Source organism: Larus michahellis, chromosome 7 (assembly GCF_964199755.1).
Source record: "Larus michahellis chromosome 7, bLarMic1.1, whole genome shotgun sequence".
NCBI classification, from domain to species: domain Eukaryota; kingdom Metazoa; phylum Chordata; class Aves; order Charadriiformes; family Laridae; genus Larus; species Larus michahellis.
This window is the reverse complement of record NC_133902.1, coordinates 33,155,122-33,170,511: the sequence shown is the minus strand read 5'-3', so window position 1 is coordinate 33,170,511 and position 15,390 is coordinate 33,155,122. Positions and strand designations below refer to the sequence as shown.

Here is a 15,390-nt window from a genome sequence, read left to right as displayed (position 1 = left end):
GCCTTTCCCACTCTCACCATTGTACAAGACAAGAACAAAACCCCAGTCCCCACCAAAAAAAAAAATCACATTAAAATCTTCACTGAACTGTTCTGTAGAGAAACCCTTCCTGATGCCAAATCTGACAATGTGTTCGTTTGTTTTATGATAGCACATAGAGGCCTCAAAGTGGTATCAAGGATTTAGTGTAATACATACCATAAACACACAGTAATAAAGTAGCCCCTGAGCCTAGGAAAATACACATTTATATTTGAAAAAATAAATAGTTCACTAAAATATCACTGTAAGACACATCTTAGACATGTTTCCATACCTCAGAGATTATGATGTCCGATTCAAATATTAACTGCCAGTTTCAAAACAGAGGTACTGATAGAGGTATTGATGTTTTTGTTAAGTTTCAAGCACATTTTATAGAGTTCTGTAATTAAAAAGAAGTCTAGGCTTTCAGCTTAACTTGAAAGCATCACTGAATGTATACAAGACTGAAAGAAGTCCATTCAAATATTCGTCACTGCAGTCATTTGGTGCTGTTGTTTGCGAACCAGCGGTGTGAAGCTGCCTTGATAAAGCCAATATTCTAGTGGCAAATTGTTTTAAACTCTCCCAGCAAGAGAATTAAGTTACTGTGATTTATTTTAATTTAGGTTTGTGTAGCATGTACTTTTCAAGAACTATGCCTAATAGACCATTAGAGTTTTCCCAGATAGTTGTAGCGCTTCAGCACCCTCATCCTTCAAATGTCTGTGTTATTTTCTGCCGCCTTTCAGCACATTTGTCTCTTGCAGTGGGATGTAAGTGACATAAGGGCCACACGATACCTTTGAGGATTACGCCAATTTTAAATAATAGCTTTTGGAGTCTCACTGTCATGCAGATTTTCAGAGAACCAAGGTAGATGTGTTAGCAGGAGGTCATCACAAACTGCAATATACAAGACACATGAAAAAGTCTTTATCTAATTTGTTTCTTATGTTCCTTTCCAGTGGACCCATCAAAATAATTTTCATGTGACTTTTTGTAAATTCCACACATTCGTAGAGCTGGGCTCATCATTTTCACAACAGTCAGACATGCTTGCCTGTTCTGGATCACTCCCTTCCCTAGTAGTTTTATTTACAGTTTATTACTTCCCTAAGATAAAGAAACCATCCTAACTAACTTTGAAATTGCTACCTACCAGCATGACTAAGCCCATCACACAAAAACTCACAGAAAACAAATTAGCAGGTATAGCAAAATCCCTGCAAATCATTCATCACTATGGTAGACCAAATATAGAATATATTTAAGCCTTAACTAATATGGACCAAGAAAAGCAAGTTAAATTGGGCAATTTAGAATCACAGGACTGCTATTAGGAATGTGAGAAATAGAAGTGCTGGAGTATAAGAGAACAATATCTTCAAGCCCCCACAAACCAGGCATACACCAACTGAATCCTGGAATACAGAGACAGATAGATATTTTTTCTTAATAAAACAATCCACAGAGCACAGACAACCAAATCCAGTTCTTCCTTGCAGCACCCAGAAGGGATCTCACTGCATTCAAACTACTGCTTTTCAGTAAGCCAAGCAGGATTTAATTCAAGCTGGCTGTCCTGGGTAGTTTTCCCACAGTCAGTTCACTTCTATAAGGCTAGGAGGACATCACAGCCAGAGAGAACCAGGACACCCATTTAAGTGACAGTGGAGCTGCTGCTGTTTGTTGAGTCTCTCTGATGGAGGATTAGATTTCTTTTGGCACTGCATCTCAGAAGACTCTAAAGGGCATACAGTAATCTAAACTACAGACTGTCAAGCTCTTGTTAGGCTGAGTTTCTCACCAGTCCTGGAACAAGCATGACTCACCAGCAAACAGCATACATACTTTAATGAATCTTAAGGACAGTACTGGGAATGCACACCGGGTATATAGCTCTTTTCAAGGGTTTGGTTTTTTAATCTTCCTACTCTGTGTCTGTGCAGGTGAACTGGTGTCTTCATTTGCAAAATACATGTAAAAGTATATCACCAGCCTATGTTTCCAAAAAAATATGAACTACATGGTGTACTGCAATAGTGATGGCTGCTACACAAAAGTAATAAGGTGTTCTACTATTGTTTGTATCCAACTGGAAATCTCTGAAATGAGTCTGTTCAACTGAGCCACTGATGTTGGGGGAGACAAAACACAATGTGAGACAAAACATTTTCTCTCATGCCAGTGCCTGTCAAGTACAGTTCTGCACTCAAACAATGAATTGGCTCAAACATCCCTTACACCAAAAAGAAATCTGGCAGTGGGAAACAATCATTACATGTGGAAAATTCACTTAGACTCGTTATTAATGCTGTGTTATCATCATCATGGTCAGATAGGTAACAGAAAAAGATGAAAGTTTGCCATGAAAAACAAAGCTAGAAAAACTTTAATGTCTAATACTCCATTATACATATTGCAAAATAAAAACTTGGTTACAGCTTGGGAGCATTAAAAACTCCTCAAATCTTAAATATTTTATTTGCTCTTAACTTCCTGAAAATAACTAAGAGTACATAAAAATGATGCTAGCATCTACTTAATTCTAATTGAAAACATAATTCTTTGTTTCCTATTGACTCAAGACAGTAGTGCCCCCAAGTGACATTTCATTATACAATAGTCTTGTAGCTTAAAAAAAAAAAAAAGCTAGCCCAACAGATTATTTTAATTGCATCTCACAACAGTAAGAGAGGATATACTTGCAAACAAGAGTCAGACTTAAAGGATACTGTCATTTCTTTGAGAGGAGGAAAGGAGGAATAATTTACATTTTCATTTTTAACCATTCTGAAGCTGCTAATTGTCAGAAATTGTAACATCAACATAAAGCTGAATTTAAGTCTTTTGCTAGCTACTCATCAGGCTTTTCTGCACAAACCACCTCAATACACAGGTAGATCTTTTCTTTTTTTGAAAAGGATTTCCCAGTACTCGCTTGCCCCATTTCCTCACAACCACTTTTGCTGATACTATGACAAAAACCACCTGTTTGCTAATCTTGCAGGATGTTCTCTTGGAATTGTGTGCTTTCTTGCTTCCCAGAGGTATATCATGCTTTCTAGGTTATCAGTGGGTGAAGAAACTTAAAAGCACAGATTTGAAAATAACAGCACACAGACTGCTAGGCCTCGTTAAATACAAGATCTATTAGAGGGCATGATAATGGTTATGAAAAAATTAATGAGAACATAAACTCTACATGTGATAACCCACTTAATATATTCTTGAAGAGTTCTAACGTACAGGCTTATGACCAGTGAAAATAATATAAAGATAGTAAATTATGGGCAACTTGCTGATGTTCAATAACATTTATCAGTCACTGAACAGAAGCAAATGCCACAGCCTCAGTATTGGCATCAAATATTTACATTAATATATTTATGTAATGCACAACTCACATACACACAGGTATTTTGCTAGTTGAATGTATGATAATCAAGCATAGTATCCATGATAAAGGCTGCATTTTAAACAGAGTTCTCTTTACACAGACACAGAGTACTAATAAAAAGAAATGAAGAAAAAGGTTTATTCAGGCAAGGTTTCATTTTGTTTAATTTGCATTTGGCTACCCATTGCAGCATATACTGCCAGATTTGTATTGTATGCTAATAAATCAACATTCAACAGCCAAGACTTTCAAGAATCAAGAGTACTTCACAAGCAAACTAACAGTTGCACACGTTTAGATAATATATAAAGAAGCGATTTAAGAAGTACTGGGTCACTTCAGATGTCTGAAAAAGCAGCATCTGAAAATTAAGAGTTATTTTTAAAGTAATTTAATTCAAAGTAAATCACTACGCAGAATCAGTTACACTGACACCTTGCAGAAACAGAAATTTAAAGCTAATTATTTTCATGGAAAAAAGTTTTTAGAAGCTTCTTACATAAAAGTTGTCTTTAATGTGGTGCTAGAATAGGTGATTCTGCCAGAGATATGACTGACTTTCTTCCTTGTTACTCAACACATGTTTAAAAGAAAACATCTGCCAAGAGATGATGCTGGATGTACATACACACTGCAGTGAGTATTGTTCTTGTAATTAATTTTTCAGTTTTATAAAATTACTAATAATGTTGGTGTGAAGAGTAGCCACAGTTAGTTGTCACTCAAAAGTTCTTTAAAAGCTTACTCTATGGTACCATGTGTAACTGGGTAGCTGAGCTGTCTGTATTGTTAGTCTGTCAAACCATAAGCTTTCTTACTCTTAGCCTAATTTATCCTCCACTCCTTTTATTTGTTGAATGTACTTTAAAGAAGATTATAATCCAAAATTGTCTAGTCTTTCATCCTGGACCCAAATGGCTAAGTCTTAGTGATAATCTGAAGCTTGAAGCTTAGCAAGAAGTTAACAAGCAGCTCAGGAGCACATCAGATCAGAATATAGCGTTGAAACAGATTTAGGAAAAGCACCAAAAGCAAACAGTGGTACACGGCAGGCAAGCTGGTTCTTCACATCTAAGTAGGTGTTGCTAAGAATAACTGCTGGAAGACCTCCAAAGACCTCCAGACTGCTGCAGAGTTGTGCTATGTTAAATAATCTAACAAAAATATAAAGAAATATTTGCTTATAAATTTCTATTGGAAGATACCTGATAACCAATACAAGGTGTAAAAATAATCAGTACTCCTTTTTACTCTCTCTCAACTTCAATGCACCCACTTATTAATATTTCCAGTTAGCAAAGATTTTCCCGCCTGGACTGCAAAAGGTTCCTTCTAATACTGAAATTTCAAAGAGGCAATCCATTTTTAATTACTTTCACTACACAACGAACTAGAGTATGATGCTATTAACAGACACTAATCATATAAAGATTTATATTCTTATTCTCACCAGTTGTTTCAAACTGTAAGAAGGTTACGCACAACGCTCTAAAAGTATTGCTGTAAGTATATAACAAGTAAAAATAACAGTGTAATAGCGACTTCAAGAAGTACTCAAAAATACAATTACTATGGCTTCTATGGAAAAAGAGTTTGATTTATTCAATATTTCACAGCCTTTATAAGCCACTGTTTGTTTAGCTTCAGAATGCATTTCCTTCATGTCAAGCTATCTTGATTTTAAAAATCATCTCCATCTATTTAGATGAACCAATGAGACAGGATTTTCCCCTTCCAGCAGGCATTACTTAACACCTTTTTGTCATAGCGCAGACATGTCAACATGTATGTAATACACCAACAATGGCTCTGCATCAAATATTGACTGCTTTCAAATCAACATAAAGAACTTTCGGGGACAAAGACTAACTACAGTTCCACAAAAATGAGATTCAATACTATTTGTATTTCCTTATTATATGCCTGAAGGAGATTCCATTTCACTCTCCTGGGCAGAGAGATTTGTTGTTCTGTTCCTCCCCAGCTTGCTGCCCTCTACCATTCTTTTCCCCAGTCATCCTTTGGCTTTATGCACATTTTTCCTCCACACTCAGTGGTATGCGTCTGTTTTCCTCACTTCTTTAATTCAAGTTCCCTCCTTGTGGCTCCCTCTGTTCTCCTGCCTTTTGAGCTCACTTGACTCTCCAAATTTCATTTCATATATGCACCTAGTGCCCTTCCTGCCCTCTTTGTCCTTTCATGCGCATTGCCAAGTCTGATATATTTTAGAATAGCATGAAGTTGTATATGCATTATCTCCTCTAAAATAAAGTTTCTTTTGCATACACTACAAGCATTTACATAACTGAGAAGATGGTGATTTTTAAAGTTAGCAAGCTTAGGAGTGTCTCTGTGATAGTTTTCCCCCATGAACTTATTCTTACAGATAAGTTTTCAAAAATAAAAAAGTCCTCCTATCAAGATCTACTACATGAAAAAAGTCTATGTAAGATTTAGAGACCATTAAGTTGAAGTTTCAGCCACAAGATCTTCCATATTTACAGAACAGATACATGTTTTATATTAAGAACAACAAAAATGCACATTTTATGTTAAGCTTTTCTAAAAAGAAAATGCCATTAACACAAGAGCTGTACCATTTACTTATCTGGATTAAGTATCTTTAGAATAAGAGTCCAGTGAGTTACAAAAGGAATTTTTAAAAAAAATACAGAAGGTAATCTTACTTTTTCATCATCGTCAGAAAAAGGGGCACCTCCAGGAGTCTTATTTATTGCTTGGGCAACACCAATAATCTCTCCATCACTGTTTCTTATAGGCATGCACAAGAGTGACTTTGTCTTGTATCCAGTCAGTTTGTCGATCTCGTCATTAAAGCGTCGATCCTTCAAAAGAAAATAAGGAAGCATTACCATGCATGTCATACATCTAAGGCAAAGAACTTTATTTTCTTAATGTCATATATAGTATTTTCAGCAGTGTTATGTTGTTGCTTCATTGTTATTACCCCATTCTTTATCAGCTGTTTTTCCTCAGTTAAGATACTAGTAGTTTTCTCAGAGGATCAGTACAAGGTGTACCATTACATAATTGTATTCACTGAAGTCCCACATTTATACCTCAATTAGAAGAATGACCTACCTAAAGGATCACTACCATAGTGGCTACCAGGAGAACATGGAAAACGAAGACAAATTAAACATACGGGGAACATAATATGAGAAGAGAAAAAAATGTGATAAAGGGAATGCATAACCCACTTAGGGCTTTGACAAAGCACAAGCTCCTTACACCCACAACTCAGCACCATGACTGTGCCTTCTGTGGTGGCTCTGGGGCCATCTGTAAGCAGAGCGTCCTCCACAGCTCCATGACAGCAGCACAGGCCTCGGCACTGGCCATAGACAGTCAGACCCACCTTGCCCACAGCTTTCAACACAGGTAAGGAAACTATCAGTGGCTGAAACTGTGGCCTGGTTCTGGCCCACCACATGTTCACAGGCAGTTTTCAGTTTCTTCAATCTTAACTGCTAATGCTTGCTCGCTGTCTCTCTATATTGTTCCCAATAAACTTTTCTACCAGTGAAGCTGTGGGTAACCACAAGGCCCTTGCAGGCACTGCTGAAAGCCCTGAGCTCCTCGGAGCCACACACTAAGGCAAGAGCTGTTTGCAGTTCACCAGATGTATCTTTTAATTGTGTGTGTGTGAAGCATGCAGACGTTGGAGTTTTGTATGAAAGGATAACAAGCCGCAACGAGTGCTATGCCACCTTAATTGAGAATGCAGAGGACAGTGAGCCACACAGATTGGTAGGTACTAATTTCTAGACTATCTCTGGCTACAAAATCATGATGTTTACACCAGGAATGGTGCAAGGGTGTCTGTTGGCTGTATACAGCACGGACAGATGCAGAATTAGGACTTCAATGTAAAATAGGGAGCATACCAGCATGACACTATATATTCGTCCTAAATCTTTACCTATTTTTCAGAAGTTTATGGCAGTTCAGTCAGCGATCGAGGTGAGCTTATGTACGGGTTGCTTTACTGATCTGTACTTACTCTTTACTGCCTGATATCCACACCAAACAAAACAGCTTCTGAATTGTCTTGCACATTGTAAGTTATAGATTATACCACCATAACTAGTACATGACAAATACCAGGAAGAATCAGTTTCAGACAGAAATGCTACATGAAGTTGCAACACCTATAAATTTATGTTTGTTAAACACTACATAAACTATGAAACAATGGAAGATTTAATGGAGACTGTATCACAATACTAACATCCAACTAAATCATTGTGCAGCAGGCTGAAAATGTGCGGGCAAATATCTGGGTAGTATGAAATTCCTAAAGTGTACTACACATCGACCAGAGCATTTTTTCCATTAATCTGTAGTGCTCTAAGGGGCAAATTTAACTATACAACTCATTAGTGTTAACAGAACAGAGCAACTGAATCTCCACAATAAAAGTTTACCCTTAAGCTTTACATGGCAAGTAGCAATCATTTATTCAAGAATTTTGCAAGCATATTTGTGTTTTTGTTTATTTTCAAATTTTGCTGGCTAATAAATGTATCTAATATGACCATCATCAAGATTTTTTATTGTTGGTATAGATTTTTTTTTAGGTATTATTATTTCATATGCTTTTGAATTCACTTGCATTTAGGTTTTTTGAACAATGTTAATACGTAATTAGCTATGAAGATTTTTATCTATTTTAATTCATGCACATATAAAATCTCTAAATCATGATTAAATAAATATGCAGTGTAATCCTACTGATCATAAAGCATGCACTGTTTAAAAAAAATACAGAACACATGCTGTGAGTATAAGATCCCTCTTAGAATAAAGTGACAGAAATCAATCTCTTACAACCAAATAATAAAAGTGCTTGTAACATATCATGGTGAAGAGTAAAGATACTAATAACAAGATGTTCTTTGAAGTACCAGCAGCAATTATTTTGTTATTCAAATTTTTTTCTAAAGCACTGAATGTGCCTAAGGTTACACAAATTTATTGAGAGAGGTACATAAATAAATGCTTGCGTCACATTCAAAGAGGACTTCACTTTTCAACACAAAATCCAAATATTTTATTAAAACTAGAATTTCTTCATACTTCTTGTCATTCCTATTCTATGTGGGGTCACAGTGCTGTACACAGAGTATAATTCTATCCCTAAAGCTATTCAGATACTAAAGTCTTAGTAGTAGTACTGCTAATCCCAATGCATCAAAAATGTATTTAAATTGCATTTAGACAATTCTTACTTCAGATTAGAAGTAAATTCAGGTTTAGGGGCAACTGATGTAACACACTTTACACAAAAGCACAAGTAGTGTCTCATGTCTTAGTGAAAGCCCAAGTGCTTTAATACTTGTAGGAATTTCAGAATGTATTACATGGTAAAAGATAAGCTACCATCTTCAAAAACATAATTAGTTGTGCAAAAACACACACCGGGTGGTAACATTACATCCTGAGATTAAATTACATTTTATAAACATTTAAAAAATAATGCCATTGTTTTGTAGGTTACTGCTACTGAATGACACCCAGCAAATACTGGTATCTACTATTAGTAACATGACCATACATACACACTTGTGCTAGGCCATGCTGCCATTTCACATCTATATTCTGTAGATGCTCGCGATTTCTCTGTCAAGTAGATGGCAACTCTTTTTGGCCCCACTTCTGTCTGTTACACTTTAAATGTAGTACATCAAGTAAGATTTATACGGGCTAGTATTCCATTTGGATACAAATGCTTTTTCAAAGAAATACAATAAAATCTCAGCTCTTTCTGGAAAACTAAGTACAGGAAAGTCCCTATTTAAAAAAAGAAAAAAGCTCCCCCACGTGCCAATATGATTCTCGGCACATAGCTTAGCTAAAGACATGACTCAGGGAGTATATTGTTTGGATACGCAGTTTGTTTAACCTTCTCCTGCAGGATATACACAGCTAGTTACCTCTGGAGAAAGATTACTGTATATACAAACGGAAATGCTTAAAAGATGCATTAGATTTTTTTTTATATGACTTTCTATACTTGCCAGAAAAGCAAGAGCAGCTTAGAGTACTTTTGATCATTAAAAGTAATTTTGCTCAGTCTGAAGCTTTTCTTAAATACATTAACATTCGTAGTAAGCAAACAGCTGAGAGCAAAATTCAAATCTTAGCAGAAAATGAATTTCAAGCTAGATTGACAAAAACTAAAGGAAACTGAACTAAACATGTGTAATTTGCTTACGTGGCAGCATGCAGAAATCCATCCTCTGGAACCATACAACTTGAACTCCAGATGACAAAAGTGACTCAAAGGAAGCCGCAAAGTTCAGAAGAGGTACTGCTAACAGCATCTTTGTTCATCTTGGTAGAGAATAGTATTCAACAGCTCTTTTATCAGCCAGGGAGGGAATTACTGCTATTTACTGGCAGCAGCTCTGTTCCTCCAGGGTGAAGTTAGCATTTAGGCTGCAGACAATGGTTACAGCCAGTTCTGACTCCCCTAACATGAGGGAACTGAGATGTTCCACAAAAATAAGCACAAGTTTTGTTTTCAAAAATTTAGACAATATTGACTATGAAATAATGTCCATATTTGTCTCAGGTGATGAAAACAATCCATGCAGTCCCTAATCTCAGATAAGATTTGATTGTGATGAGGAAGAGATTATTCATTACATCTTTACTGATGGCAAAAACTGACAGTTTTTTTTTTCCTGGCAATTTTATTTCTATTTTTATTTCCTTGTTGTGAATTGCAGATGCTATAGAAATAGACTGGTTCAGTCACCTAAAAAGAAACATGATTTAGAAATGCTCCACGCTCACTCATCATAAAGATGAACATATACCTTTGGCTATTTTATTACTTGTTGCAAGTTTACATCCTTTCAACCACAAGGAATTAATATCAACTGTGCTATTCATATACAGTTTATAGTACTCTTCTGCCACAGAATATCAAGCTCCTGGTTCCTTTTTCTTTTATTATTATTATACTATTTCTTTTGTTCTGTTTTAATTCTGTAATTTCATTAGCAGTTGTTCTTCCTTAGACCTATTTCTGCCTCTGGAGTGTACTAAACAGTCTTTGCCTCCATAAAGACCAGATTACCAACATGCAGTCTTTGATAAGGCTTTGATGAGATTCCCTTGAATTATTTGTGCCTAACAACTTCCTTAGGAGAACCAGAACGCCCATGATAAATGGTTTTTAATAATGGCATCAAGGTTCCAGACCTGCCCGATCTTGTGATCTTTCCACGTGCTTCTAAACACTTCATAACAACTTCAACAGAAGCTGAAACTGTTCTGAACTGTAGAGAATGCTGCCTAGCAAGGGATGGTTCTTCTACAGTGCAATTATCACACACTAGGCTTCACCAATGAATAAATTAAACATTATTTCTTCAACTACTTGGTAATGTATGAACTACTATTTAGAATTAGCAATTGTTACTGAAATATTGATAATATGCTTTGTGTTACTGAAAAAGACAGTCCCTGCTCCGCTAATTTTGTTCAAAGCAAAACAGAGTACATGGGGAAACACTGAAATGACAACGTGCCTTGACTAGTAACATTATTGCTGATTTACATCTTGTGGGCCTTATAAAAGAAGCAAACCTTTAAGGGGGAGTTTAACTGAAAAAGGACAGCTGCTGGACAGACCAGAAGTGAGTTGCAATTTGTCCGAATACACTCAATTAAAAGAGATGCATTGTTGTAAAACAAAACAGAGGTCGGGGATAAAAATTAGGAAGAGGTATTCGTGTTTATCTGAAAGTTTCTTTTGTTTAGGTAAAAAGGTTCACTGTAGTGGGTAGTTTAATGCAACTGTAATTTACAGTCCTGTGGCATGTGTAGTCATTGCCTTTTCAAAAGGCCTCAAGATTAATACACAAAGTGCTGTTTGACCTGTGGTGGATGGTGGCACACAGGACAGGGGCTTGTGAACCTGTCTGAACGGGATAGATACAGTACAGCTGCCACTGTCAGGAACAGATTTAACGATGAGCTATGAATCCCATGTTCCTTAATGGACGCTATGGAGAACCGTGGACACAGGATGCATTAGCAATCTGGAAAGTGTTTTTTAAAAGCACAACTCATTCTGCTATATTGCTTCTCTGTTCAAGTGGATTTTGGAAGTTTCCTGTTTGTATCTCTTCCTGGGACTTCTATGCAAGGAAGCACAGAGACCCTGGAGCAATCAGATAGCCTTAGTCCCAGAAGCATACCATTCAACAGAGATGCAACAACATGTTTTGGTCTTCCTGACATCTGATATCAGATTATCCATTTATGCTAGAGAACCAGACTACCTTCTGCAGAAGGGCATTACATCTCTGGAGCAGAGGCTAAAGGTCCAGTACGCACAGTATAGGGAAGTTAATTCATTTAACTGGAAAAAGGAGACACTTTTGAGGAAAACCTCAACAAGAACTCAGTAAAAAATGAAAATCATCAAGATGTGAAGTGAAACTCTATCCCTAACCTTTTGTGGAAAAGTAGGCAAGAATTTTATTTTGGTGACATTTGGGAAAGTGATGAGGAAATATACGTAAGTTAACAAAATAAAATACTGTTTCTGGCAACATTAACATTACTGAATCATGCAAACTCACACCTAAGAAAACTGAATGACTGGATGACCTGTGTTATGTCCCAAACCTCTTATGCCCACACCTGCCTTCTTCCATTGCTTATTGTCATAATAGGATGTTCATGGCAGGATCTAACTGAGAGGTTTTACTGGGTTTAACAGCATCAATAAAAACCTCAGTGCCCAAGCGTGAACTGTGATGGCTGAGAAGCTTGTACAAAATTTATGTCTGTTTCTGCTCACAGGGTAGTAACCTTGAGCAAGGAGGCCTGTTTAGCAGCAGACAACAAGGCTGCTAAATCAGAGAAGCCCTCTGTCAGACTGCAAAAAATTTTAAGATACAAACTGTATTATTCTACAGGCTCATCTGCACCAGGCTCCTGGGTAGTAAGGAGTAACAAGTAACCAATGCAGCACTTCCTTTTAAGTTCCTTTTACAATCAAGACTTACCTTCAGAAATTAGGGACAGACCAGGTACAAGCCATACTTGTATGTAATTGCAATGGCAGTACTTGCATGCAAGAACACTCAAGAATTACGAGTAGAGTCTTCTACTGACTGTTTAAAACATCACAAAAAACAAACTGAGTTGGTTTTACTGCTTTGGTTCTACATAATTAGATTTCTAGATGTCAGAGACATTCAAAATGTGAAGACTGAGGCACTTTTAACTAGAATTTCACAACTGCCAGCAAGGAACAGTTATTCTGTAGGATAAGCCTTATCCTTCTCTCAAGTTATTTATTGATTGTAAATTCTTCTTTGGGGAAATATCACCCTGTAAAGTGTGATATTCAATCAAGTAAAGACACAGAAGAGACCAGGCTTGATTCATCAATCCAAGTGCCGGTATTTCAGCTGCCTGTGCAGTGACACTGCAGTCCTAGTTCTTTTTGGACATATTTAAAGATTGTCAATAAAAGATAAAAGACAAAAATCTTCATGCTTTTATTCTATACAAGACCAGATTAAGGTACAGACAGGTTTGGTTTTTTTCTAGGGTTCTGGAATCATATAATGTTATCAGAATCTCAAATTCTGTTTAAAAAAAAATACTAAGTTTCTAGTTCCTGTAACCTAGGATAACATTAAAAGTGTGATATGAAATTAATCAAGAACACAAGGGTCAGAAATTCTAGAGCCTGGAACAGTTCTAAGCAGCATAAGTTCTTATCAAGTGAGCTGATATATTCAAGTTTACTTTTCTAGATCGCCTACCCTCACCTTATCAGCTGAAAACTCAAAATATTGACCATGCTTACAAGCTCTGATCCCATAAGATACTCATTATCTTGATGTACCTGAGGCTTCAACCAATTTGAATCAGGACCTAATCAAATAATGCCTATCTCCTGTATGTCAAGTCCTCCGGATTCTCCTCTGTATTCATAAAATTACTCCATTAATCTGACTATCAGAGCTATACAGATATTAGGCAAAGACTGGAAAAAGTCAAATCAGCTGTATTACAGAAGTGACAAACAAGAGAAAAATCCATTAGGGCCCAATCCTCTTTTCTTTGATATGAATAGCAAGTTGACTGTGGATCTGAGGTCAGTAAATATCATTGATCATGGTTAAACCTGAACAGCTACACTTAGAGGAGGACTACCAAAAAAATAATCCCTGCTGACCAGGAAGAAGAGGTAAAACCTCATTAAAAAGTCACTATTTCTATCATTTACTAAAAGAATCTACACCATTTTCCAACTTAAAAAAAAAAATAAATCCCTCCTCAAAAAATTCTAGGGACATGCCACTATTCCACAGAAGGCCATAGAGGGTCTCTGAAACTCCCACTAAACAGTCAAAACAAGCATTTTGTTCTTGTTTTATCTTACTTAAATGTACATTTCTTCTTTTCTCAAGACATTTGAGGTAATAGAATAGGTTATATTAGAAATTAAACCAGTTTCAACTTCTGAGTAAGGTTTCACCAACTGCATTTGAGTGTTGATTTTCAGTTTAAGTAGGTGGTTCATACATTGTTAGTAAAGGTACAGGTTTTGTTGTTTGGTTTTTGGTTGGTTTTTTTTTTTAATAGGACAGCTCTTTGAACTTGGTAAGAAAACATGTCCTTTTATATCCTTATCTAAGCTAGTACAATTTGTATTTGTGAGTATTATTAGCATGATTTAGAGAAGAAAAAGCATAATTCTAAACCACGTTAGCTAAGAGTCAAATAACGTAATGGGGGATGAAACCTGCCTGAATACGTTTGCAGGAATTAAGTCTTCATGACAAAGACACTGTTTTCCTTCTCCAAAGTATAAGGCAAAAGAACACAAGAGGTGCTCAATAAACAGGCCTGGCTTACTATATTTTACCATTCACTGCATAGTTGGGGTTTTTTTTGTTTGCCCCCCCCACCCCCTGAAGGGCTCCAGAAAATAAAACAAGGAAATTCACAGCAAAATTTCATTGAATATATTGTATTTCAATTACTGATTGAGTTAGCTAAGTTGTATCAAAAAATAGGTAATAAGAGTAGTATGTGTGACAACATTGTTAACCTGAGTATTATTGTACTACCAAACTACATGGGACAAACATCTTCGATTTAATGTACTTCTGATTGACTTTATAGGAAGCCATCCTGCAGGTGCCTCTACATTTACATAAGTAAAGACATTGAATTTGGGAGAGACCTATTCAATTTCTCAATCGTGCTTCCTATGAGTGTACAATATGTACACTTTTACAGAAAACAAAAAGAGCAATCCAAAAGACAGCAAGTTATCTAGATTCAAAGCATAACATTAAAAAAGCTAAATACAAATTTAAAAAAAATGAAGGCATCCAGTCTGTTCTAGATACTCTTCTCTAAAAATCACATATGGTATAAATTACATTGTGCATAAACAAGAAACAGAAACCAAGTAACAAACCCCTACAGTAGATATTGGTAAAACCTTGTAGAGAAGAAACTCACACACACAAAACAATAAAGCAATCCCTGAAGAGACTTCTAGGTAAGGATTGCTGCAGCTATTTCTGTCATCTCCCCCAAAATCCCTAAAGCCCCAGAGACAAAGGCAGGAGAACAAACTAGTACCATTCACCAGCATCTCAAACCTAATTCTCCCAAGTAAACATGCACACAGCCCAGTTATACTGTGACTATTTATATAGCGACAGCAATATTTCTTTGAGATAAAATAAATAAAACATATAAGAATGTGCAAAACAGCTCAGTCAACTCTATTACTTCACTCCCAAAACAATCCTTTAACAAAAAGTAAGGAACATTAACCCTCAAAAAAAATAATCTTAATTTCCAGATTTAAAACTAAATAAGTCCATATATAATTTGAACATAAAAAAGCTTACTTTAAAAAAAAACAAAAAAATGTTCACTTGCAATGA

General features: G+C 36.2%; 1 protein-coding gene across 3 annotated transcripts in view; it reads right to left on the bottom strand.

Annotated features, from left to right (window-relative positions):
* PDE11A (phosphodiesterase 11A) overlaps positions 1-15,390 on the bottom strand; it is a 142,604-nt gene that overhangs the window by 117,743 nt on the left and 9,471 nt on the right. For all 3 annotated transcript variants that reach the window (XR_012588385.1, XM_074595209.1, XM_074595210.1), the window contains exon 2: positions 6,112-6,270. Coding sequence is in view for 2 of the 3 variants with exons in the window: in XM_074595209.1 (XP_074451310.1) it covers positions 6,112-6,270 (159 nt within the window). In the remaining variant the exon portion in view is untranslated. The remainder of the gene's footprint in view (positions 1-6,111; positions 6,271-15,390) is intronic.